This window comes from Talpa occidentalis, unplaced genomic scaffold, assembly GCF_014898055.3.
Source record: "Talpa occidentalis isolate TD23 unplaced genomic scaffold, MPIMG_talOcc4v2.1 talOcc4.12, whole genome shotgun sequence".
In the NCBI taxonomy this organism is placed as follows: domain Eukaryota; kingdom Metazoa; phylum Chordata; class Mammalia; order Eulipotyphla; family Talpidae; genus Talpa; species Talpa occidentalis.
In genome coordinates this window covers 88350117-88375666 of record NW_023601212.1, presented here as the reverse complement: position 1 = coordinate 88375666, position 25550 = coordinate 88350117, and the positions used below count along the sequence as shown (strand labels likewise).

Genomic DNA, 25550 nt, shown 5'->3' with positions numbered 1-25550 from the left:
TAGATTTAGGTTTTTTATAGTATATGGGTATATAATATTGAACCCTTATCTGTGTGATACAGAGATGTGCAAATGAATTAAGTATGTTGACATTTTGGGAATCAGGGTTCTCACTGAGGAGTGGGTGCAAGCAAGGGTTAGATTGAAATTTGAGGAAATATTAATTCAATTCATGATTTATAATATAAACATGATTTATAAAATGTAAATATAAACATTTCATAGCTTTGTCAACTGAAATGATCTAAAAACAGTAACATCTCAGTGACAATGAACAAGCCTAGGACTTTGGTCTTAGATCCACTCCGCACCAAAGAGAACCAAGACTCCTTGGACAAAGTGTGAGTTCCCTGACAGGGACAGGAAAGATTCCAGAATTTAGGCCATCTTGTGCCGGAAGTAAGCAAGTACTAAAAAAATATTTTATAGGACTTATCAAGAGAACATATGAGCCTACTTAATGGTGGTTCCACTGGCCAGATGTGGGAATATTTGAGCATCAAAATAAGTAAAAGTTATGTATTATAAAATTTGAATAAACAGTAATCCATTAATCTACACTGGTAATAAACAAGTGAATGGGAGACAGAAAGACAGCAAGATAGCTAGTTAGCTAGATAAATACATTTTAATGCCAACTGGTAATTGTGAAGGGAGTTTTAGAGTTGGAAAATCACTGTTTTGAAATAATTATCTCAAAGATTTATTCAGACAGTCATTGCTATGGATAGTGTATCTAGGAGATGAAAGTCTATGATGAACGGAATATTTGCATGATCTGAAAGTGTCTCCCTTAAGAGAATTATTATTTACAAGTGGATAATAGTAATTATAGAGAGAAACCAGACAACACTTACATTAGATGAGAAAAATAAAATCACCAATGAGGGGGCATCATGTGTCTCTACATGCAAGCTTCTGAGAACACATCACTTTAACAGTACTCTGATTAGGAATTTATAGTGTGAATCTAATCATAAGGAAACATCAGACCAACCCAAATTGAGGGACATTCTAAAAAATAACCTGCCATGTTTTACAAAAAGGTCTAAGTCATGAAAAGTAATAGATGGCTAAGGAGTGTTTACAGATTGAAGGATACTAAAGTCATGACAATTCAATGCAAAACTTGATTCTGGACTGGATCATCGACTGGGGAAGGAATGTTATGGAGGACATTATTGAGAAAATTGACAAAACTGAAGTATAATCAGTGAAGTAGATGAAAGTGTTATATCAATGTTAAAATTCTTAAACTTGATGCATGTGCTACAGTTACATAAAGGAATAGCCTTGTTTTTAGATAAGAGACAGTGTGTTGCAGAATAAACTGGTATTATATATGCAAACTATTTTGATATCAGAAAGAATGAGAAAAGAGAGAAGAAGGAATGATAAAATTAACGTGGCAAAATGTTAACAATTGTTCAATCTTGTTAAAGGGTATTTGGGGGCTTCCTTGGTACAGGGGTTAAAGACACAGTGTTATCAAGCTATTGCCAGCCACTGCTACATGAGTTCTATCTCAGGCTGGCCTGGGAGCTAAGCCACATGGCACAGCAGACCTCTCCTGTCTCACCCACTGCTCCCCTCAGCAGTGTATTGCAGTCAGTCTGCCTGTTCTACCCCCCACTCTGTCTCTGGTGAATCCTCTCAACTCCCACCCCAGCACCTCTGTCCTAAACCCCAGATCTTCTGTGCATAAATAAATAAAATATTAAAAAAGTTATTTGGGGGTTCTCTGCATTAAACTTGCAAATGTTACATATTAATAAATTTAATGTTTCAAAATTAAAAAGTTAAAAATAGTTATAGGTGAAAGTACAAATTACAACAGGTCTTTAGTTCTTTAAATTAGGAAGCACATGTACTAATTGGCACAGAAATTTTATTGTCTATATATTTATATATACAGAATACATATATACATTCACATATACATGCAATATATATTTGTGCGCATTTATATGTATACGTACACTCCCAAATGGGAAATAACCTACATGCCCATCAGTGGAATATTTAATATGTTATGGTAGATGAATTTCTATGTAATACTCTGTAGTTATAAATAGGAATGGGATCAATGATTTATGTGTACTGATAAGAAAAGTCTCCTAAATCTTGGTGACAAAATGAATTCGGTAAATAATATTATTTATTGTATCATCCAATTTTTATCTACTATAGAAAAAAAGAAGACCAATGCCTATCAAACTGTTAACAATTGTTACTTAGGGCAAGTCTATATTTTGAGATAGATTAGTTTTTGAAAGAGTATTTGTAAGTCCATATGTTTCAAGTCCAAAGTAACTAAGATAGATTTAAATTTGTGAGCTTCATTGCATTTCTGCCTAACAGGAATCTGAATCAATTTCTTTGAAGCTTGAAAAACAGACATTCTTCTCTCTCTTACACATATATTTTCTAGCAGATTTATTTTCCTCAAATAGATAAATTTTGTCTTCCTTGGAAATCTGTTAGGGCAGGTATTTTTCTCTTCCTGCATAATCTTTGAGAGTGCCGTTCATTATTCTTGAACAGTTTGAAGTCCACATATGGTAGATTGCCACTCACCCTGATGGTGTGCTGACTCAGATATGCCTTCAACCATGGTGGGAATCATCTGGGAGACAAAAGAGTCATCAGCAGCCTTTTAAGGCTTGCCGAGTCCTTAAATTCCCTGTATCAAGTCCCGGCATCAAGTCCACAAGTAACACTTGGTCGATGGACATCTGACTCTCTTCTCTCACTCAAAGTTTTTCTTACTTCTTGATGAATGGGTTTGATTTCATAAACAGGGTTCTCTTCTCATCTTGCACAATTCATTTTTACTTCAAAATCATTCACACTCTCAACTAATTCATGCAGTGCACATGTGCCACCTTATTCTCTTGCCTCTCATTTCCAGAAATCTCATATTTTTCCTTTTTAATCATGTGTCCTTTCTTAGTAACTTTTTTCAATATCCTTACTGCTTTTTCACTTATCAGATATGATGGTTTCAATAATATTTGTGAAGTATCTAAACACGAGGCAGAAGCATGGCAAATACAGGGTAGCTGGAACAGCACCAAAACATGAAGACCAGGGGAAATGATCATATTATCTGTCAGCAGTAGACTGAATGCAGTTTGACTTTGAAAAGTAGCTTTCATTATATCTATGAGAATTTGTAAGTTCAATATTTGTTAATAGAGGAATTTCCAATTACATCTGTGTTCTTGGATTTATTTTTTTGCTAAATTTACTACTATGTGTTCATATTTTATTTTCTAATTACAAAAACAGAAAATAATAGGAAAGGAAGATAGCTTGTAATTGTGTTATCTACTCGCAGGCAGAATTGTATTTCTGCACATTTTTATTTCTGATGAAAAATATTTTTCTGTAGTTTATTTGTTCATTGTGTTCTAAGCATGGTTTGAGAGACCTTTGTGTCGAGAAAAGTACTTCACTCTTGTTTTTTACAAAAAAGCCATATGACTTAATTGGGAGCCCTGCAAAGTTCTGCCCCCAGTTAGTTAGAAGCCCATCCTCATGGAAAGCTATACTCTGGAAAACCAAGAGTCAAATCACAGTATCTGAAATAGAAGGACTCTAAAAGGACACATATGAATAATTCTTCAATGACTCATGTAGCATGCATTAAGGATTAGTGATTATATAAATATAAGTTGAAAACATATGTAAATATAAAAGAAGATATATAGTTGAAAATTTTGATTCAGCAGTGATAGTAAATCTAAAATCCCCAAGTTTATACCAGGGCTTAGGTGAGGGAAAGGTTGAGAGGAGCTCAGACTAAAAGTTGGATCATGTATTTTATTTTATTTTAATTTTTTTTATGAGATAGCAGTTCTTTTTTTTTTAGGTTTATTTATTTATTTATACAAAAACCAGGGTACAGGCCAGATACGTGGGAGGGTGAGAGGATTCACCAGAGACAGAGTGGGGAACAGAACAGGCAGACTGGCGAAATACACTGCTGAGGGGAGCAGCAGGAGAGACAGGAGAGGTCTGCTGCACCATGTGGGACCCTCGCAGGCTGGCCAGGATCGAACCGGTGCTGCAGAGACTGTGGACAGCTTTACAACGCTGCGCTCAATCGCCTGCGCCACCAGGGGAGGCCCGGATCATGTATTTTATATGGGAGGTGTGATGGTTCATTTGATGTTTCAACTTTGCTGGGTCACAAGGTACCAGGCGTTTGGTCAAACTTGAGTCTCTGGATGAGATTAACATTTGAATCTATAGACTGAGTAAAACAGATCACCCTCCCTAATGTGGGCCTATTCCAACCTTTTGGCAGCCTGAATAGAACAGAAGGGTTGGCCTTTCCTCATGGAAGGGGGAATTTTTAAGTAGAAAATTTAAAAACATAGGCAAATTTATCCATCTTTTTCTTTATGGTGTGTGTGTGTGGTTGGTTGGTTTGTTTTTTGGTATTGCATCAATGACATTCTTTCCTATCTAGATGAAAAAGAATCTCCTGAATTTTCTTACAAGATTATTACATTCTTCTTTTCATACTTAGGTTTTTAATCTGCCTATCCCCTCTTTTGGGTATGGTGGTAAGGGAGAGACCCAGTTTTTCCCCTCTGAATAACCAATGGCTTCTTCGACAGCCCATTCTTTCTCCCACTTCTTTGTTAAAGCCCAGTTTTCCACACATGTGCTCTGTTTCTGGGGTTTCTATTCTCTTCCATTGATTTGTTTACCACCCTCTGGGCCAAAAGCATATTGTTCTAATTGCTGTAACTTTATAATATTTTTCTTCTACTTTACAGTGTAGATCATCATTTTTTCCCTGTTCTTCATCATCTGGGGCATCCTTGACCCTTTCTCCCTGTGCAGAAGAATAAACAAAGTTCTCTGCTGTGTTTTAGATTTTGAGATTGTCAGCGGGATTTTAATATTAATTGTTACAGGGGGGATAAAGCAGACCCAAGCTGCTGTTGAAAGACCTCAAATAATGCTAAGATTTTTGTAAAATGGGCAACAAAGAATTCAGTTTAGGGGAGTACCCATAAGTCCATACTGATATAAACAAGTGGTTGAGTAAACAAACAAATGGAAGAAAAGGGACACATCTTTCTTAATAAAAATTCCCATGAATAAATGTAAAAAAACCACGAGAAATAGAAAATCACTGTTAGACCATCACTGTTGCAGATAAGACCCACTAGTGAATGACAAAATTAGTGAATAGAACTTTAACAAGAAAAAGAATAGTTGCATAACCTCAAATAACACCCCCCAAATATTTATTATTAGAGTGGTTTTAACACATGTCCACTCTAAAAGGTGAAATACTAATGTTCTTTTGAGTATGGCTAGACTGTCACTACTTCTAAAACATACAGTCTGAAAAGAGAAAGAAAATAATTTTAGAGTGGCGGAATCTAGCCAATGCCACCTTAATCTTGTGATTAAGGTTAATATCATCAATAAGTCATGTTGGTGTCATGCATCCCTGATTGGATGTGATGAGAAGGGCACTTCACTTCTGTGGTCTTCTTTCCCCTAACCTATAACCCCAATGTAATCATGAGAAAAATATCAGACAAATCAGAAACTGAGGGACAATCTACAAAATAACTGTCAAGGGCACTTCAAGTATCAAGGTTTTGAAAGGTAAGGAAAGACTGAGAAAATGCATAGTGTTGGTTTGAAACTTCGGGAATTCCTCAGGGGAGATCTGAAATTGGCTTCCATACACAGAGAGCAAGGAGACTGAAGAAAGCAAGAGACCACTCCAGAGTGATAGTTGGCAATAATAATAAGCAAGGGACTACATACAAGTCTTGTTTTAGCTGCCACAAAATGTGAATTCCTGTACCTGCTCAACAGACATTCATGAAGTAACCTAGTTAGAAATCTGTCTATTCGCATGCACAAAAACATAGGGAGCATAATCTTAGTGTGAAAGATTTTTAATAGAATTGGAGCGCATAGAGAGAGATAACAAAGGACAGTCCTAATAAAACTCCAAAAATTACCCATCTTGTCATGGGCAAATGTCCAGACAAACAGGCTCTACCTGAACGGGGCTGCTGAGGCCTGAATGCTTCCACAAGTCTAAGGTAATTTCTGGCAAGGTGTCATAAGAAAGGGGTTAGACAAAAAGCTGGGAAGTAAGGAGAGAATCCACACACAAAATGTGCCACATAATCCACCGTGAAGTCAAAATAATGGCTGTCATTGTCTCTGCCGAAGACCATATGTCTCTCACCTGCATATCTCTTCCAAGTACCTCTACCAAGAGTCTCTACATGTCTCTCCTCTGCATGGTTCCTCCAAGTCTGCTTCTTCATTCTACCTTCATTTATAGATCCATGTCGCTGCTTCCCAGCTGCCCCCCCTCGACCCCCCATTCAGGAAGTCTGGTTCATGGCCTGCTGCTTGTAATCCTAAACATGTAAGTGGAGGTAGGGAAAATGGTGCCTGTTCTATGCTCCTCCTCATTTTCATAGAAATACCTCTGTAACAACCTGAATGGGTTTCAGTCATTTATATAGCCCAGATGGTGCCAATAACACACTGTATCAAGGGTGCATTCTGGGAATGGTTCCCCTTGCAGGAATGGTAGGTGGAATGTACAGCCCAAGGGAAGGGAGCAGTGTGGAGCCTCTGATTGTGTTCCTCTCCTTCTAGCTCTCCTGTCAACTGGAGATCACTTCTTTTTTTTTGTTAATTTTTTAAATAATTTTTTTGCATAGAAGAATTGGGATATAGGCTAGAGGTATGTGTGTGTGTGGTGGGGGGGGGCAGAGACAGAGTGGGAAGCAGAACAAGCAGATCTGAAATACTAATACTTAATATTAAAATACACTGTTGAGGGGAGCAGTGGGTAAGACAGGAGAGGTCTGCTGAGCCATGTGGGTTGGCTTCCTGGCCAAGGATCAAACTCAGGCCATAGAGGTGATAGCACTGAGGCTTAACCCACCAGGGAGGTGCCCTGGAGGTCACTTCTGGATGACCACCTCCAACACACAGATCAGAGGAGATTAAGAAGACAGGATGATGAAACACAACAAAATTGGGTACTAGAATATGAAAAGGACATTAGTGGAAAATATCAGTGAAATACAAAAATAGTGTGTGGTTTAGTTGTTTGTATATGGTAGCAAGTTTAATTACTTAGTTTTGACACATACACATGGATTTGTAAGATGTTAGCATTGGGGGAGACTGGATGAAGAATATAAGGGAACTCTTCTATCTTGACAATCATCTGTAATTCTAAAATTATTTCAAAATAAAAATTAAAAGAAACAGTGAGTTAATTGTAAATGAGTGCACTGAAATGAATACCAAGTACATTTAATGAATAATCACTACCTCCTTCTACATTAGTCACATTTTATGACTTCTCATAATTATGGAAAATGTATTTTGCACATTTCAACATCTATGCACATATACATTTTTACTTTTCAGATTGGTAAAGACATAATTCTGCTCTAAAAATAACTTCCCAGCAAGAGACTTCTCCTTTCTTTATAAGGAAGAACAGGGAAACACCAGGGTCAAACTTGTCACCTAAAATGGAGATCAGATCATTAGTTACATTTATTTCTACCTGCAATATTCCTTCCTAAAAGCTTCATCTGAGCTTCATATTAACAAACCTGAGCCCCTTGATTAGTTCACGAGATTGTCATTTCAACTTTCTTATCAGAAAGTGAAAAGAATTTATATTCTAGTGCCTGAATAAACAAAGTACTTGTGGGCTAAGAAACTTTAATCTTTTCCTTTAATTAAACTTTCACTTCTTAAAGGGAAAGTAATTTTTCTGCTTATATTTTCTTTTTTCAAAGAGGGGTGGATATTACTTTACTTCTATATTCCCATGTAAAATTTAGAATCAACTTATCAACATATACACAATTCATACCTCTGTTGGGGTTTTGTATGGAATATATTGATTAAATGAAGAGAATTTTATATTTGCAACCATGAGTTTTTAATTCAAAATAATGAAGAATGCAGAAATATTTTGTTTGTTCATATCTTACTGTGCATGTTATGAGTTGAATCTCATCTCCCCAAAAGATGTTGAAGTCCTAACCCCAGCATTGGCGATTGGAAACTTATTTGGAAATAAGTCCTTTGTAGAGTGAATCAAGTTAAGAGGAAGTTATTAGGGTGGGCCCTAGACCAATATGGCTAGTGTCTTTGTAAGAAGAGGGAGGTGTCATGTCATGTGAAGACAGGGACACACGGGGAGAATGTCATGGGAAAACAGAAGATGAGACTGGAAGGATGCCACTACAGGCACTTCAATTCCAGGACTGAGGGTCACCTCCAGAAGGGAAAAAGTAAGGAAGGATCCTACCCAGAGTATTGGAGGGAGCACAGCCCTACTGATACCTTGAACTTCTAGATTCCAGAACTGTGAGATAATCAATTTCTGCACTAAGTCATACAATTTGTGGTACTTTGTTATTGGCAAACTTAGGAAACTGATACTATGTCTTCCAAAGAGTTATATAATTTTATCCATTAAAAGACTTTCTTGCCTCTTATTAAGTATATATCTAGATATGTAATGGGCTTGATTGTAGTTTGATTAGGATTTTCTTTCAAAATTATGTTTTCTTAGGGTATCCTAATTGTATCTAAGAATGCTATTACTCTGTATTTTGAATTTTATTCAGCAGTCTTGCCAAACTCTGTTCGTAGATTTTCATAGGTTTCTTTTGCCAACAAACATAGTTGGCAAATAGTAATTTATTATTTTCTTCTCAACTCTCATGTCTGTTCTTACTCTTTCTTGTCTTAGAGCATTAACTGTAACTCCAGTTTAATGCTGCATAGAACCTGTAATGGAAGGCACACTTGCCTTTCTCCTGACTTTAAAGGGTTCATTTCTAATATCTTGCCATGTTTCATTGTAATGTTTGCTGTAGGTATTTTGCAGATACCCTTTTCCTTTTAGGGAAGTTGCATTCAATTTCGTTTTCTAAATGTATTTATAACAAATGAAGTAGGTGAGATGCTACACATACTAAAAATACTCTTCAGATTTACCTGGCTTAATTCAGTTTTGCCTTTATATATGGACTTAAATGTCACATCCTTTCTTGCTTGTTGCTTCAGTGCCCCAACAATGCACTCCATAGCACTCTATCTTTTCTCTCATTTGGTACTTACCTCAGCTTATTAAACTTGCTTATGTGATTGCTTCTGCCTTCATGACAAACAAGAATCTTTTTTTTCCATCTCACTTTTTTATACTTTCTGTCTAAGCTAAGGCCCAGAATATATTAGTTGCTTCAAAATGACACTTGCAAGAATGAATAAATGAATGAAACAAAGAGAGCACAAAATTATGGAATTGAACAAAGCAGAAATAGATGTCAAAATACTTATTCAGAGAAAGATTTGTACAGGGTTTACATCCATAAAATTACAGATGTAATAAGGGATCAAGCAGAAGATTGGAATAAATGGAGGTTTGTTTTCTGTATTTCTGGATGAGAAAATTCCAACATTGTGGGTTTGATATGTAACCAAGTTTCAAGCAATTGGTAAATAACTAGTGCTAAAAAAGTAAAGACAAATAATGAAGTTAAATCACTGTGTGAAACTGTATACCAAAATAAATTTCAGATGGTTTAAACATTTAAGTGTAGAAAATAAACCAAAAATGTGCTAGAAGAAAGTGTAGATGAACATTTACATGCTTTGTGGAATACCTTTTCCCACCAAAGGTAAAAGCTACAAATGAAATCATTGAGAGATTAATTATATAATAATGAAAAATGTAATTAAAACCCCTAAAAGCAATTTATTTGTAAATACAAGCTGGTAACCCAATAATTGAAAGATATGTGATAAAGATCTGATATCCTCAATATATGAGATTTTTATGAATCAGAAATAGCAACTAAGCAATAGAAAATGGGTGAAAATAAACACTTGCAAATCATGAAAGCTAAATGTCTTAGTCAGCTGGAATTATAGACCATCGACTGGGCAGCTTAAGCAACAGAAATTTATTTTCTCATATTCCTGTGGCATGGAAGTCTGAGACCAGGCTGTCTGATGGTCAGGTTTTGGTGACAACTCTCTTCCTGGCTTGCAGATGGCCAGCTTGTCACTGAGTCTTCAGATGTCAGGGTGCATGCGTGTATGTGAGGTAAGAATGTGCGCATGTGCTAGGTTATCATTTTTATAAGACCACAGTTCTATTCCATTAGGGTTCCATCATTATGACCTCACTTTAACCTTGATTACTTCCTAAAAGCTTTATCTCTAGATACAGTCACATTGGTGGGCTGGGCTTTGATAGGAAATTTGGGGAGATACAATTCAGCCCATAGCACATAAAAATAAATGAATGGCTCTATTTTTATCATTTCTATTCTTCCTGGCATCACTTTCTTTCTCTTTTTCTAGCTTCTTGAGTTGAACATGTAGTTCACTTGTTTTAACATACTCTCTTTTTGGGTACTGAAGATACAATCTTACCTTTAAGTATTGGTGAATTTCTCCATTCCCCCCTGCCCCCCCCCCCCCCCACACACACAATTTGGTCATGTAGCGCTTTCAGCTCTAAGTATTTCCTGATTTTCCATGTGAGATTATTTTTAATGCAAGATCCTATATGTTCATGGCACCTATTATTATTATTTAATCTTTTGCTCTCTTTTTAAGTATATAACTTTTCTCTTTGTCACCATGTTGCTTTTGTATGGTGCTCTACCAGATTTATATAGATACACTTTTAAATGACAGGTAAAAGACAAAATGGGGAAATATTTTTGCTATGTATCAGATAAGGATTCTGTCTCATAACAATACCGTTGGGACAGTGTAGACTTCAAATCTGTCATTCATCCAACTTTGTGAAAGGTAATTCTAATATGGATTACGAAAGTTGTTTTGGGTGCCTCCCTGGTGGTGCAAGAGGCTAATCATAGCACTGTAAATGATCCCCAGCTGGCCAGAGAGCTACCCACATGGCACAGCAGAACTCTCCTGTCTTGCCCACTGTTCCCCTCAGCAGTGTATCTCAGTCAGTCTGCCTCTGTCTCTGGTGAATCCTCTCAGCTACCCCCTCCCTGCACCTCTGGTCTGTTCCCCAGTTCTCGTATGCATAAATAAATAAATCTTTTTAAAAAAGTTGTTTTGGTCAACAGCAGAGAAAAGTAATAGTACGTGTGCTTTAAATAGCCAGATAGTCTAAGTTGTATTTTATTAACCACCATGACTCAAGTGTCAGGAATTGAAAACAACCAAAGTTTATCTCTCAATCATGCTATATTTCCTCAGGGGTAGGATCTGTATTATCTATGCTCAGTGTGGAGGATTGACAAGTTGGCAGCAAAGACCAGCTCAATCCCTTCCTTGCTCAATTGCCAGCAAGGAAGAACACACCCACTGGTAAATTTCCCACTGTCTGTCAAATCATCTACCTGGTGGGGACACTCTCACTTCTGTTTATGTCTCATTGATCAGAGAGTCATAGGGTCACAGCTAACTTTAAGTAGCCAAGAAAATTAACTTTAAGCAGCCAAGAAAATACCTGCTACTGTCCTTTCAAAGCCTATTTTTGCCTTTGTTGAATTTTAAAAATTTCCTTCAGTGGGTTATCATAAATCCTGCTAGTCAATATCTTTAATAAAAAGCCAAAACAAATTGAAATTAACCAGAAGTAGTTTTTATTACTTAAAAAACTTTTAAAAAAAGAAGGTATTACATTTGTCGTTATAAATGCTACTGAGTAGCTTAGGAAAGTGAACTTCAGCTTACACATTAGGTTGGTTTTGAAGAAAGGGTACACACATACTTTTCAAGGGTAAGATTTTAATGGGAAATGAAGCAGGGCATGGCCTGAGCCAATATGTAGGTTCAAATAATTATTGGGGGGGGGGCCTCCCTGATGGCCTAGGGGTTAAGTCTCAGTGCCACCACCACGATGGCCTGAGTTCACATGGCGCAGTGACCTACCTCTCTTTCGCCCGCTGCTCCCCTGAGCAGTGTATTTCAGTAGCACTACCTGTTCTGTTCCCCACTCTGTCTCTGGGGAATCCTCTTACCCCCACACCTCTGGCCTGCACCCCAGTTCTTTGATGCAAAAATGAATTTAAAAAAATCTAACCAAAAAACCAAATAATTATTGGTAATCACCCCATGTCAGGCTGGGAGCCAAGTCTCTTTACATATGCTAGCTAAGTCAATTTAATTCCTTATAAAAAATAAGGTGAGTCTTATTATCCATAATTTATATATTCAGAAACTGAGGCTCAAGGAGATGAAATGACCTGTCCGAAAGCCACTTAGCTAGCAAATGACAGGTTTGATTTAACTCTATCATCTGATCAGACAGGAATGGAACCAAATAATGCAATGTGCATGTTTGGCTAGCATGCACTGTTTGGTTTGGCAGGGATGTGAGCTCCACGGAAGGTGGAGGGGCCCGTGAGTGCTAAAGGAAAGAGGTTACAGTTGATGAGTTAAGCTGTGAGAGGAAGGGTTCTGAGCCAGGCAGGGCATTAGTAGAGCCAAGCCTCAGAAACATTGATCTGCTATTGTTGTCTTGGATGAATAGAAATGAGGCTTGCTGGAGGCCTGGAGACCCGTTGGAGGAATATTGTAAAAACTCAGTTAGGCCTGAATAAGCATGGGTGTTGGCAGTGGAAACAGAGAGATGCATTCTCTCTGGTCTCCAGCCCCACTGGGAATTGGTGGGGGGGTCTGAGTTCTCCTTACGTGGCTCCTCCATCTCAGTACAGGTTCCTCAAGAATTTGTTCCCAGTAAAAGCCTGGATGAAGAGTAGAGGGGAAAAAAAAAATAGGTGTGGCTAAGTGAACCTTCTACAATGCTCTCTTTAAAAAAAGAAATCACCCCTTCCTCAACTGTTGTGGGATCTGAGATTTCACCATTCAGTCTCCATTCTTTTGAGAATCTCTTATTTGGGGACCAACGGGGGAGAAGGGATACTGCCAGGTTTCCTTTATCAGTGTTGACGCAAATAACATAAATGCCTTGGGGGCAGTCCAGTGGGTACATGAAGATTGGGGCTCACATGCTCCATCTAAGGGGATAGCAGCTTCTCAATCTGCCAAGATGCCTTGAGTTGCTGGATCTGTGATATATTAATAGAGACCCCATAGCCAGATTAAGGAAGGGAGAAGCCCTCAATCTTAAAATATTCCACCCAGTTTGAAAGTCATTTTGCTGGTCACATTGGGGCTCCCCATTTGCCACCTCTAGGTTAAATTTTAATACCATTTTGTCAAAATCTTTTTAAATATGGAGCATAGTTTTAGTAAAGATCCTAAGCAGGTTCATTTGGATTGCTGAGAGGGTGGATGATGTTTGGTTGTGATGCAGGGAGCCTCTGGGCCACGTGCTGTGCATCCTGCTGCCTGGACCTGGAAAGAGGGGTGACTATGGTAGTGTTGCTATTTTTCTGCAGCGTGGGGCTGGGGGCTGAGCCTCCAGAGCAGGGCTTGGAGAGGAAGAAGGCACCGGCAGAGCTTGTGTTTCTCTCAGCTCCAGTTGGCCCCTGCCATTAACATTACAGTAATGCAGTTGTGTGGTGTGTGAAAAAGCATCCCTAGTTACACAGAATGATTTACAGGACACCAGACTCTGCATTTCAGAGGTCTCCAGTGTACCATAAAAAATATATTATAAAGGAATAATCTTTATCTGAACTAAAGCTGCAGTGAAGGAAACTCATGTCCAGCTGAGAGCAGCAGTGAGCTTTTGTTCACTCAGGGAAAAGTCCGCGTTCTTCATCTTATTTGATTAACAACCTCCCTCCGCCCCACCCTGGCAGTATGTATCTCGTTAATATTTAGACATTATATACCTTTCCTTTCAACTGTTGTTCCCGTTAGGTGATCAAACAAAACCGAGATGCCAACCACATCAGCCCAAGAGAAGAAAGCTACGGGTAACAGGGGGAATGGGGTTCTCTGGAACCAGCCCCAGATGAGCAGGACCAGCTCCTGACCCTGGAAGCAGATTTCCTCGAGTGTCTCAGTGGATGATGGGGTCTCTCTGCCTCCCCTTCCAGCTTCCCACTCTCCCCGCCTCCCCGAGCAAAAGGCAAAGGGAAGCAGAGTCTAGTTTTGAATCTCCCAAAGCCTTCTGATGTCGATCACTTCCTCCCAGGAGAGGGAGGCGAGGGGTGGAAATCTCTCTGCAAAGAAAATACACTTAAAAAAATTAAATGAAGCAGTCACAGGCACCCCGCACCCTGCCTGCCGCTGCTTATTCCGCGTTTAGAGGGACGGTGGTGTGAGTCTGTTCCAGTCCAGCCCTGTAGTGCCAAGCCCCCAGGGGCGCGGAGGGAGGTGTGTGCCCGCGGCTGACCCAGGGAGAGCGGGGCACAGCCTCAGCCTTCGGAGCAGAGAGCGCAGCCACCCCGCGGCGGCGGGCCCGAGGCTGGGGCGGGGAGCCCAGGGGGGTTCGTGTCCGAGCTCCACCCTTCAGGCGCCTCGCGCTAAGAGGGCGAGACTGGGAAGATGGGAGTTGGAAAGGGAAAGGTGTTGAGGAGAAGAAATCACTCCTGGGCCACAGGCAGGCGGCTGGCCAGGGCGAGAGGAGGGCGGGCGGCCCTGGGCCGAGTTTGCCGGGTGTCCCAGAGGAACAGGGGGCGGCCGAGCGCGGCGCCCGGGAGCGCCCCGCTGCCCGGTGCGCGGCGCCCGGGCGGGCCGGCACGCGCGGGCCGGGAAAGTGCTTGGAGAGGGCCGGGCGCGCCCTCGCAGGCTCCCGGGGCGGGGAGCGCCTCCCGAGCCGGCGCGGGGCGCGGAGGGGCCGGTCTCCGCTTCCCGGGCGCCCCAGCCCGGCGCACGCCCCCGCCCCGCGCCCCCCCGCCGGCGCGCGCGAGGCGCTCCCCCTCCCCCGGCGGCGGGGCGCGCGCCCGGCCCTGCTCCTCCTCCTCCCCGCGCGCCCCGCTCCGCTCTCCGGCAGAAAGTTAGCAGCGGGGAAGGAACTCGGGGCTGCAACCGCGCGCGGCGGCGGCGGCCGAGGCTGGAGCGGAGCCGCGGCGGCGCGGGGAAGCGGGGGCGCCGCGGACGGACGGAGCAGGTGCGGCCGGCGGGCCCGCGCGCCCCCCTCGGGCCCCTCGCCCGCGGCCGCGGGGGAGGCGGGGGCCGCCCGGGCGCCGCGGGGGCGGGAGGGGCCATGCGGCCGGGCTCCCCCGCGGCGCGGCGGGACGGCGGCCAGGCCCGGGGGCGCGGCGGCGTCGCCTCATGCAGCCGGGGCCGCTGGGCAGCGGCGGCGGCGGCGGCGGCGGGGGCGGCGGCTGAAACCATGTCCGGGCAGCGCCGGGGGCCGCCGCCGCCGCGAGCCCCGCGCCGCGATGGCCCCGAGGCCCGCAGCCCCGCCGCCCGCGCCCCCGCCGCCGCCCCCGGCCGCGCCGCCGCCGCCCGGCGCCTCCGCTAAGGGCCCGCCGGCGCGCAAGCTGCTGTTCATGTGCACCGTGTCCCTGTCCGTCACCTACCTGTGCTACAGCCTCCTGGGCGGCGCGGGCTCCCTGCAGTTCCCGCTGGCGCTGCAGGAGCCGCCGGGCGCCGCCGCCGCGCCCCCGCCGAGCCCGCCGCCGCCCTCCCCGCCGCCCCCCGCCGCGCGCCCCGGCGCCCCCTCGCCGCCGCCCGCGCCGCCGCCGCCGGACAACGCGAGCCGCGGGGAGCCGCCCGCGCCCCCCGCGCCCCCCGCGCCCCCCGGGCCGCCCCCGCGCCCGGCCCGGACGGCTGGGGGCTGGCGAGCGGCGGCGGCGCCCGGGACGCCCCCGGAGACATGGCCAGGGCGCGGGGCGCGCCGCCCGAGAGGGACGCGCCGGAGTCCAGCACCGCCGGCGAGGACCTGGCGGGCCGGAGGGCGGCCAACGCCAGCGGCGAGAGGGGCGCCGCCGCGAGCACCCCCGACTACGGGGAGAAGAAGCTGCCGCAGGCGCTCATCATCGGGGTCAAGAAAGGGGGGACCCGCGCGCTGCTGGAGGCCATCCGCGTGCACCCCGACGTGCGGGCGGTGGGCGTCGAGCCGCACTTCTTCGACAGGAACTACGAGAAGGGGCTGGAGTGGTACAGGTAGGCGCGCGGGCCCGGGGGGAGACGCGGGGACCCGGGGAGACGCGCGCCTTCCCCGGCCCCGCGCATCCGGCGCCGCCGCCCGAGGGCCCGAACCCCGGGGGCGCCGCTGACCCCGCGGGGCTGCTCGGAGAGCCGCGGGGGGGCCGGGGACCCGCCGAGGGGCACTTTAAGGCGGGCGAGGGGAGCCAGTGCCGCCCCGCCCCGCCCGCCTCGGGCGCCCGGTCCGCGGAGACGCTCCGGGAATCTGTCCCGCTCGGAGCCGGGGAATCCCCGCCAGCCCCAGGGCTGGTCCCGACCCTGCCCTCGCGGGGCTCTGCGCCTCTGTGTTGGGGACGCCGAGGAAAGAATCTGGAGAGCGAGATGGATTCCGGGGCTTTGAGATCCCCTGGAATCTCTCAAACTCGCCCTCGAACGCATTTGCGTGGCTGAAATCCAACTTTAGTATTTTCAGGTTAGAGCAAAACGAGTAGGGAACAGTTAAAATGATGATGGCGAGTTTTGGCTTTCTAGTAAAGACCGAGCATGTTCCCCATCTCCAGAACTTTCTGTCTCCCTTGGCGAACGAGCTCTGGGTTGATCTGGCACCAGGAGCATCCTGTCTGCCTGACAGTTGGTGCTCTCGGGTGTGCCTGCCCTGCACCCGTGCCCCTTCTAACCCCCGCCTCCTTCGCAACAGATTGGAGCTTCTGTCTTGTGAGATGTTCCTCTCCTTCCTTTTCCACCGGCTGTCAGCGGTGTTAGAAAGGGGGAGAGAGGAGTAGAAAGTTAAGTGCAGGTAAAATAAATTAATAATCCAGCCTTCTTGCCAGCCGTAACCTTTAAAACACACTGATGCTGATATCCCGTGTGCACACCTCCTTTGCTTTTATTTTTATTTTTTTTTCCCCTTCCTTCTTACCTCCCCTTTCACATCTTGCTGGAAAACAGATCTGGGTAGCTGGCCTCATGTTGGTTGCATCTCAGTAATTAATTGCAATTGTCAAACAGCAACACGAGCTTTGTCTGTTAAAGTGATGGTATCGTCCTAACAGAGCCAATAGGTAAAATAAGGATTATTTCCTGACAAGTCATCTTCCTGTTGAAGAGACATGCTTTCTAAGTTTAAATTACAGCCTGAGAAAGTCTTGGAAATAACCTCAGAAAAAACATAATAAATGTGTGTTTCGTGATTGATTTCTTCCACTTTAAAGAAATATGCCTTATGCTTTCAAAGCTTCAGAGAAGTACACTTAGTCATAAACATTCCAGCACATTAAACTGAACCAGCAAATGTGTCTGTTAATGTCTTGTCTGTTTCAACAGAAAGAACTAATTGCAATATTTTAGGAGGCTTCAAACAGCCCCTTCCTATCAAAACATAAAACAGCAAATGCCTAATTTAACTGGAAAATCAGTATTTATAACATCACAAGCCCTGGCTTCCAGTTTGCGGTTATAATTAAAAAGGTGTTAGAATGATTAATGCAACAACAGCAAAATAGAGAGAGGGTATGATGTCTGGTTTCAGTTGTTTAACTGTTGGTTGGAGGACTGTGCTGGCTTCTTCAGTGGGGTAGCCCTAGGAGGCTAACTAGCTTTCCTAGTCTGATTTTAAAGCTCTGTATCTTGTGAGAAGGGCAAATGCCCTTTGAAGGGGAGGGAGGCATAAAGATCACATCTTTCCAACATGTAGTTGGATTGTTTTGCAGCAGCCGGAAGTAGAGAAGAGATTGTTTTATTGAAGTTGACGAAGTGTGTGTGGTGGAATGCATGTAAGGAAATCCACGGTTAGGTTTGGAGACTTACCTGAATAAAGGGGTAGAAGATGCGAGATTTTCGTATGCTCTCTTGTAACTAGGCTGGGGAAAGAAGGCATATAAACTGCCCTGCTGTCACTGCAGATATTATTCCAGCACTGTGGTGGTATATCACTCGCGGTGTAGGAGCTCGATGTCAATCCTTGGGATGCAGCTGGAGAAATGTTAGTGTGAAGACATGTGGGCAGAGGGGAGTCCCTTGATCTTTACTTAAGAGGACCCTGTGATACCTCTGCGTCCTCTATCCTTTATCCAAAAGTCTTGCCTCTGGTAGATCCGATAATGTTTAGTGGTGCTGATTGGAAGTACTGGCACAACAGACAAAACCATTAGCAGAAACCCCTTGGGCTCACAGGAGCAGAGTGTGCTGGAACTAGCCTCCAACCTTTCGAGGGACAGTAGTGCTTTGAGGTCATTTGTGGGCTTTTTACAAGCTCCATCTCTTCAGGATCTGAATCTTCAGGCTCTGTCTCTCTCCCATGTAGGAAGAGGAAGTGACACCCTCACTATATTGCAGAAGAGGAAACAGTGACATGGATTCAAATGAGTAACAGAAAGCCATCTTCTTGGGTCCCTGGTCTACCTCCCAGTCTCTGAAATAATGGCATCTGTACCTGAATGGACCCACCTCCTCCATGTGGACCACATGTCTAATGCATAATCTTACTCTGCTGTTTGAGCGATTAGAGATCCACAGGTTAATTGAAAGTTTTGTCCCCCACCCCATTCATTTGTTTTGTCTTTTTTTTCTTTTCAACATGCTTCCTAATCTCCTACTAAGTCTGCAAGTGTTTCTGCTGTTTGTGTCTTCAGCAAGAGGGAGAACAAGAAGAAACTGGGGCTGCCCTGGACCGAGCTGGCTGTCCTGGGCTGTCCTCATATCTAACTAAGCAGCCCTCACAGTTTTATGTCCTTGGTGTTACTCCAGTTATATCTAAATCCATTTGCTTTCTCCTTATGCTGTTGATCTCATGTGATTTAAAAACACATGTGAGGGTATAGAACACGTATATCAGCTTTTCAGGGCGAGATGGACTAATGGATTAGGATGTGTGTCATGCAGCTCTGGAGAAGCAAGCTTCCTTTGGCGGATTGACACAGGCCAGTGGTTAACAGCTGGGGGGATTGAATAAACCCTTTGCTCATTTCTCACTCGGCTCCTTCTCTCCCAGAAAGAGCAAAGCCACAATGTACCTTTCCGGGTGAGCTGATGCAAGCTGTCTGCATAGAGACCTTAACTTCTGGGAAGGGATGGGATTAACTAACTGGCTACCGCAGAGCTCACCAAATTGACAGAGGCAGCTGGAGCTGCCCTTCCCTCGTGGTTTACAAACTGTCAGCAACCTTGCTGGCGTTGGTTTAGAACCTGCTCAGCCCCAGTGCCATGAGAAGTGACCTTCCATGGATTCAGGTTGTCTTCACTGCCAAGAGTTAACGCTCAAGTCTTCTTGGCTAAGGGAAAAGAGCGCAGGACATCAGTTTCAGTAGCCTGCTTGTGTGTGTGACCAGAGGGAAGTGGTCAGAGCTGTGATCACACGTGGTGTCTGGAGAGGGAATGAAAGGGGACCATGGAAAGACACAGCCAATGAGGGGGCCCGACTCCTGAGGTGGTTGGTGCTTTTTAGAGGTTTTATCACATCTGGGTGCCCTGGGAGGCTGAGAGCTGAATGGCAGCAGTGTTGCTGCCTTACAGTGGCCCCCAGAGGGTGAGACTTGCACACAGTCACTCTGTAGCTCAGTGGTTGAGCTGATCACATCTTTCCTGCTTCAGACAGCTGGTTTCTTCCTGGCGCCACACCGCCACACATAAAGTGCTACAGGTCTTTTCCTTCCTGCTTGCTTTCGTTGAACAAACATTTAATATTTACCGTGTGCCAGGACAGTTTTGGGTGAACAAGACAGAAGCAGCACTTGCTCTCCTGGAACCCACATTTCAGCAGGGTGTGAGGGAGACAGCCAACAACCAAAGTCTTTCCTTTTATCTTTTTAATGTGGCTACTAGAAAATGTAAAATTACACTTGTGACCCACATTATGTTTCCACTGGACAGCGGGGCAGCTCCTGTGGAGCAGTGCTTGTAAAACTTTAAATGCTCTTGAATCACCTGGGAAGTTGTTAACATGCAGATCCTGAGCAGGGCATCTGGGGAAGGGCCTTCTGACTTCCTGGTGACTCTGATGCTACTGATCTCTGGGCCCCACTTTGAGCAGCTTGCATGTTACTTGAAGTGATTAGGGAAAACCTCCCTGTGGCAATGATGGCAATGAAGCATAAGATCCTCCCATGTGAAGATCTGAGTGGAGAGGTTTCCAGGAAGAGGTTGCAGCTGCCGCAAGGGTCCAGGGGTGGAAATAAGCCTCTTGGACTTTACAAAGTATTTTTTCACTATTCCAAAGGCATGGTTTTTGCAGCTGAACTAAACCTGTTCAACAGCCTTATAAGGTTTGCAACTTAGTGGGGGGTGGAGAGCTGATCTTGGTTGGATAACTTATCTAAACATCACTAAGCTTCAGCTTGTTTATCTGAGAGTAAAGACTTCCTTGCAGAAATGTTGGCGGGAATAAATGAATTCCCAAGAGTGAATGTATTTGCTAAACAAAAAATGAGTATCCTAAGGCAGGAATCCAGTGGGTCCACTAGTGGGATTTTCCATTTCTCAATCGCTTGGGTCTCCTATGCTTTACCTTCTATCATAGCTGTCATAATACTGATTGAAGAGTCTCTTATTGCAGATGTTTTTGGGAAAAGTCTAATAATGACTGGCTTTGGCAATCTTTTAAACCCAGGGTCACCAACTCAGGGCCTTTAGACCCAAATGGGTCATACAAATGATTGGACTAGACCTAGCTAGGCTGGGGTTGGGTGGAGAGGAGAGACTGGCTGCACCTGCTCTCCGAAGAGCCAGCCATTTTTCTGTGCCAGCTACTTTTTTGCAGGTGTAAATGTGGTTACCAGATCTTTTATTTTGTAAAAGAAACTGGAAATCCAGATTTTCATGTGAAATCTCCTGGTTTTTAATGTTGGCAACAGACTGAAATTTCTTAAAAGCTCTGAGTGGGCCAGCACTTCAGGGCAAAGAAAACACATCTGTGGGCTAGATTCAGCCAGCTGGCTACCAGTGTGTGACCCCTGGTTTAAACTCATTTTAGAAAGTAACTGGCTTACCCATACCCTTTGCCGTTGCCAGAATTGTGCCTTATATGTGCTATTTTAGTTTAGATTTTTTTTCCTCTTATAGATTTTGCAAGAGGAGAAGGAGATACCTCCCAGATATATTGCAACACCAACAAAAGGATCTCCATATAAACAGGAACATTGAGGTGGAGAGAGACAATTCAAAACTAAATTTCCCTTTTGTTCCCTATGAACATTCTCCCAAAGGTGGGAAAATTCTCAGTTATTCTTCCGTTAATCAGGAGTTCCTGTATTTGATCCATTAGATAAAACATGCTCATAAAATAGACTCTGGCCTGGTGGATTGAGGAAGAGCTGGGAGTTAGAAAAAAATGGGTTCTAGGTTTCCCTGTGTTTTATACTAGCTCTGTTGGCCATCAAGTTACTTATATTTACTTGTTTCTTTTTTGTGAATCTGTTTCTTAGATGAGGCAGTATTATCTCCATAGAGTCTATTCATCCACTAAAACACTTTGGTTCTAGAATAAACTTCTATATTAGACCTTGCAGAAGGTCTGACATAGTTGGGAACATGATCTTGTATCTGTGAGCCAGAACCCCCTGCATTCTCATTACATGCCCTGGACAAGTCACTTAGTATCACCAAGCCTCAATTTCTTCATCTGCAGACTGGCCTCAATATTCCTTCCAAAGAAATAGGCCTTGAGGATGAAGTGAAGTGGCCTTGAAAGTGCCCCACACAGAATTTGTGACATTGTAAATTACCCCCTTGTGTCCTCTCTCTCTTTCCTGTTTTCCCTTTTCCTTGGCTTTTCATCTTCATTTTCCTTTAATTCCTTCCTTTTATCTTGCCTATCAGTGCTGAAGACCCTAAAGAGAAAGCTATAATGCATTTTTTCATTTGACTGTGGTCTTTTATTTCAAGATTATGTCTGAATGAGGGATTTCAAACCCTGAAGCAGCTCTCAAGTAGTTCTCCAGAGAATAATCAAAACTGGATTCCAGAATTTGGTCTATTGTAACTTGAGCTGAAGGAACAGAAAAGCCTGATTTCAGGAGGTAACTGCAGCCAGAATTCTCCCTAGCGGGGATGGGGTAGGGACTGGGTAGGCTCCCTGGCCTTGCACACTGACGTTTTCCTACAGTAGGAATGGATGCTACTTGCCCTGCCTTGGTAGAGGCAGTTCAGATACCAAGGACACGTATGTCTTAGTTTCTCTGCAGAACTGTAAGCATTTGAGAATGCAGGACTGCTCCAGACCTACTGCTCTCTGTTGTGAGATTTCATTGCTTTCACTTGTTCTCCAGCACTCATAGCATGATTTACTTTTTTTATACCTGGTTTTTACTTTTCAGTTGAGTTAGGAGAGAGGACTCCAGACTATGTGAATGAATGATTGCTTGTATTGTATGTTAGAAAGTTTTAAAGGTTTTGGTTTTGCATAATGAATGATAGCTCTGGAGCTGATTGAACCACCACCCTCTTAAAGTAATCTGTGGATTCTATTGGTTTTTGTTGTTTAACAAGCTCCTCTATAACTGTCTTGGGAATTTCAATTTGAAATTATAATTCACGAAGGGAGAGTTTCAACCCATCTTGCCATTAATTGAAAGTAAGCAGTTGGCTTTTTTTTTAAACACAAGTTAGATATACTTCTTTGCAAAGTTTCTGAAACCTTTATTTAAGAATGTATGAAACATTTATAGGAAAACAATGAGACACATGAATTTGGCAATTTTCTTTTTGTCTTGAACAATAGAAGTTGGACTTAAATTATTAAACACAAAAAGGTAGTTTATTGACATATAATTGGGAAGTTTAGGGATTTATGGTTTCAGGAAAATCTGGATCTGGGAGCTTAAATGATGGTGCTAGGTGTCTGTCCTTTTCCATTTTTGGTCATGTTGGCCTCTAACATGCTTTATTCTCAAATACATTATGTCTCTACATTTAAATCAAGATAGCAAACAGTAGACCTGGATAAGCATATTTTATGTTTATTTTTTTTTTTTGGAAATAATTTTTCGTAATAGCTGATGTGAGAAGTTCCCAGGGATGTCTTTGCCCCAAGTTGCATCATGTTTCGTTGCTGAAACAATCATTGTGTAGTATTCTAATCAGGCCTGACTCAGTTTGGTGGTAGGGTTAGGAAGCAGGGTTATTAGTCTCATCAAAACCATAGGGAATAGTTTTCCTATAAAGAATGCAATATTTAAGAGATCTAATATTAGAAGAAGTGGGGAGCCCATCAAACCACATGCTCATTAAATTTTTAAAGATCTACTTTAGACGGGTATATTAAGATACTCGAAGTATCTTAATCCAATGAGAGATACAAAAAAGGGTTAGTGTGGGGAGGTTCAGTGCACTTACCATTTTATTCATTCATTCATTTATTAAACGTATATTGATTTTTAACTATGTGTTGGGGTCAAAATGAATTGGGTATAGACAATAATCTGAAAGAGTTCATAGAACAGAGACATGGACAAGTAAATGATTATATTAGAAGACAATAAAAATACTGACAAAGTGAGATTTAGTCCAGGAATGAAAGGATGGTTTGATCTTTGGAAATCTGATAATATGATTTACTCATAGGTAAATAAGAAAAAAATCTATGATTTATTTTATTAATGATACAAACCACTGAAAAATTAATTTTTATTCTTGGTTTTAGAATACCTACTAATATAAGCGGATCATACCCAAAGCCAGAGTATCATTTTTAATGGATTGGCAATATTTGAAATACTTCTGTTAAACCCACAACAAACCAGAATGCCCTTATCATCACTACAGTTTACCACTGCTCAGAAATGAATAGAAATGCAATTAGATGTGAAAAAGAATAAGAAAGGGCAGAGGTAGTAATATCATTGATTGTCAGTCATTTTATCTCTTTTTGGAAAACCTAAGATAACCTATCCCTCTATGAGTCTACTAGAGACAATAATAGGATTCGTTAAGATGATTGGTGAGAAAATTACTTTGTAAAATCTGTAGTTCTTCAATATACTTACAACAAACATTTTGAAAATATAATGAGGAAATAGACTATTTATTGAACCAAGCAAAGAGACAAAATAACTAGCAATAAATTTAGCAAAAATTACAAGAAACATAAACACAAAATCTTAATACTTCACTGAGGGGCATCAAAGAAGTAAATAGAAAGAGAACTCTCTCTAGGATAGAAGTCTCTCTTTTCCTTCTCTCGATATCCCTCTCTCCCTCCTGCTTTCTGTTCCCTTTTCTAGTGGTGCTTTTTGCTGCAAAATTGAGATCAGATTTGTTTGAGATTGGGCTGAAAACACTTTTTTATGAACGTGGCCAAAATGTTGAACTTCATTTCTAGCATTCCCTTGCTTTCCACATTTCATTTGACTGTGGAGAGGATGCTGAGACAACTGTTACTGTTCATATTCATAAACAGGGTTATCATTCTCTGGGTGGCAGGGGCAAAGGGCTGATTGCTTTACATCCCCAACTTCAGGGGTAGTTGGACTGTGCCAATGTGTGGATTAATGGTTGAATTGAGTATTATTAAATGTAGATGTATTCCTGTTGCAACAAGGCCAAAGACAAATCAGGGACAGGCAGTGGCCCTTTGCAATGAAATAGGATGAAGACAGGATTGTAGCAGCCTTAGTAGCAGCAGTGGTAGTAGACACATGTACTCCTCTGTCAAGGCCTGCCTCAAGCTGTGGGTTCATTTAGTCTTCAACAGAACCTTGTGTTATTATCACATTTACAGGTGAGGGAACTGAGGCAGAGAGGTCAAGTAACTTGCTCAAATGCGCATTTGGGCTTCAGAGCCAGGAGTTGGCCACAGACTTAGAGTATTTCCTGTAATTTATCTCCCAAGTGCTTTTCTACTGACATGTTGTCTTTAGCCTCTTGAGACTGACTAATAATTGTTAACCTTTCCCTGCTAGAAGTTTTGAATTCCCCATGTGCAGATGAACTCATCTGCCTACTGGACAGGCTACTTGAGGGATATCACCTCAACAACAGATTGTGGAAGTGACTTCCTTTCTGTTCTGGTACCAAGGTCATTTCTACTTTAGGATCTTTTAATTCTCTGTTCCCTCATTCTGGAATACTCTGTCCCCAGATCCCTAAATTTCCAATGTTTCCTTACCTATCCTTTAGGTGTTCACTCAAATTTCATCTCCTCAAAAAGACATTTCCTAACTACCTGATTGAAAGATCCCTTTCCCCTTCTGAGCTTGTTATACCATTTTATTTTCTTCTGAGTATTGATTATACTCCAAAGTTATCCTCATTTCTTATCTCCTCCTCACTAGAAGGTAAACTACATACAAGTAGGGGGGATCCTATCCATCTTCTTCCCTTGCCAGTTCTCAGAGCAGTGCTTGGCACACAACAGACACTCAATTATGGTGGTTTATTAACCATGATGAATGAATGGAAAGTGTGCCTTCTATGTGCTAAGTTTTTGTTTGTTTGTTTTTGTTTGTTTGTTTTCACAAAATTCCAGGCTTCTGAAAAGAAATAGCACTCACTTTTACCTGGGAACTCTGGCAAAGAATTGT

General features: G+C 43.0%; 1 protein-coding gene and 1 long non-coding RNA gene across 2 annotated transcripts in view; both read left to right on the top strand.

Moving 5' to 3' along the window:
- The window catches only part of LOC119240185 (uncharacterized), a 266551-nt gene extending 252666 nt beyond the window's left edge, over positions 1-13885 (top strand). Inside the window, exon 5 of the long non-coding RNA XR_008551242.1 lies at positions 13861-13885. This is a non-coding gene — a long non-coding RNA (uncharacterized LOC119240185). The remainder of the gene's footprint in view (positions 1-13860) is intronic.
- Positions 13886-15329: 1444 nt separating this feature from the next.
- HS3ST4 (heparan sulfate-glucosamine 3-sulfotransferase 4) overlaps positions 15330-25550 on the top strand; it is a 349734-nt gene continuing 339513 nt past the window's right edge. The window contains 2 exon segments of the mRNA XM_037507398.2: positions 15330-15701; positions 15704-16056. Of these exon segments, the coding sequence (XP_037363295.1) occupies positions 15330-15701; positions 15704-16056 (725 nt within the window).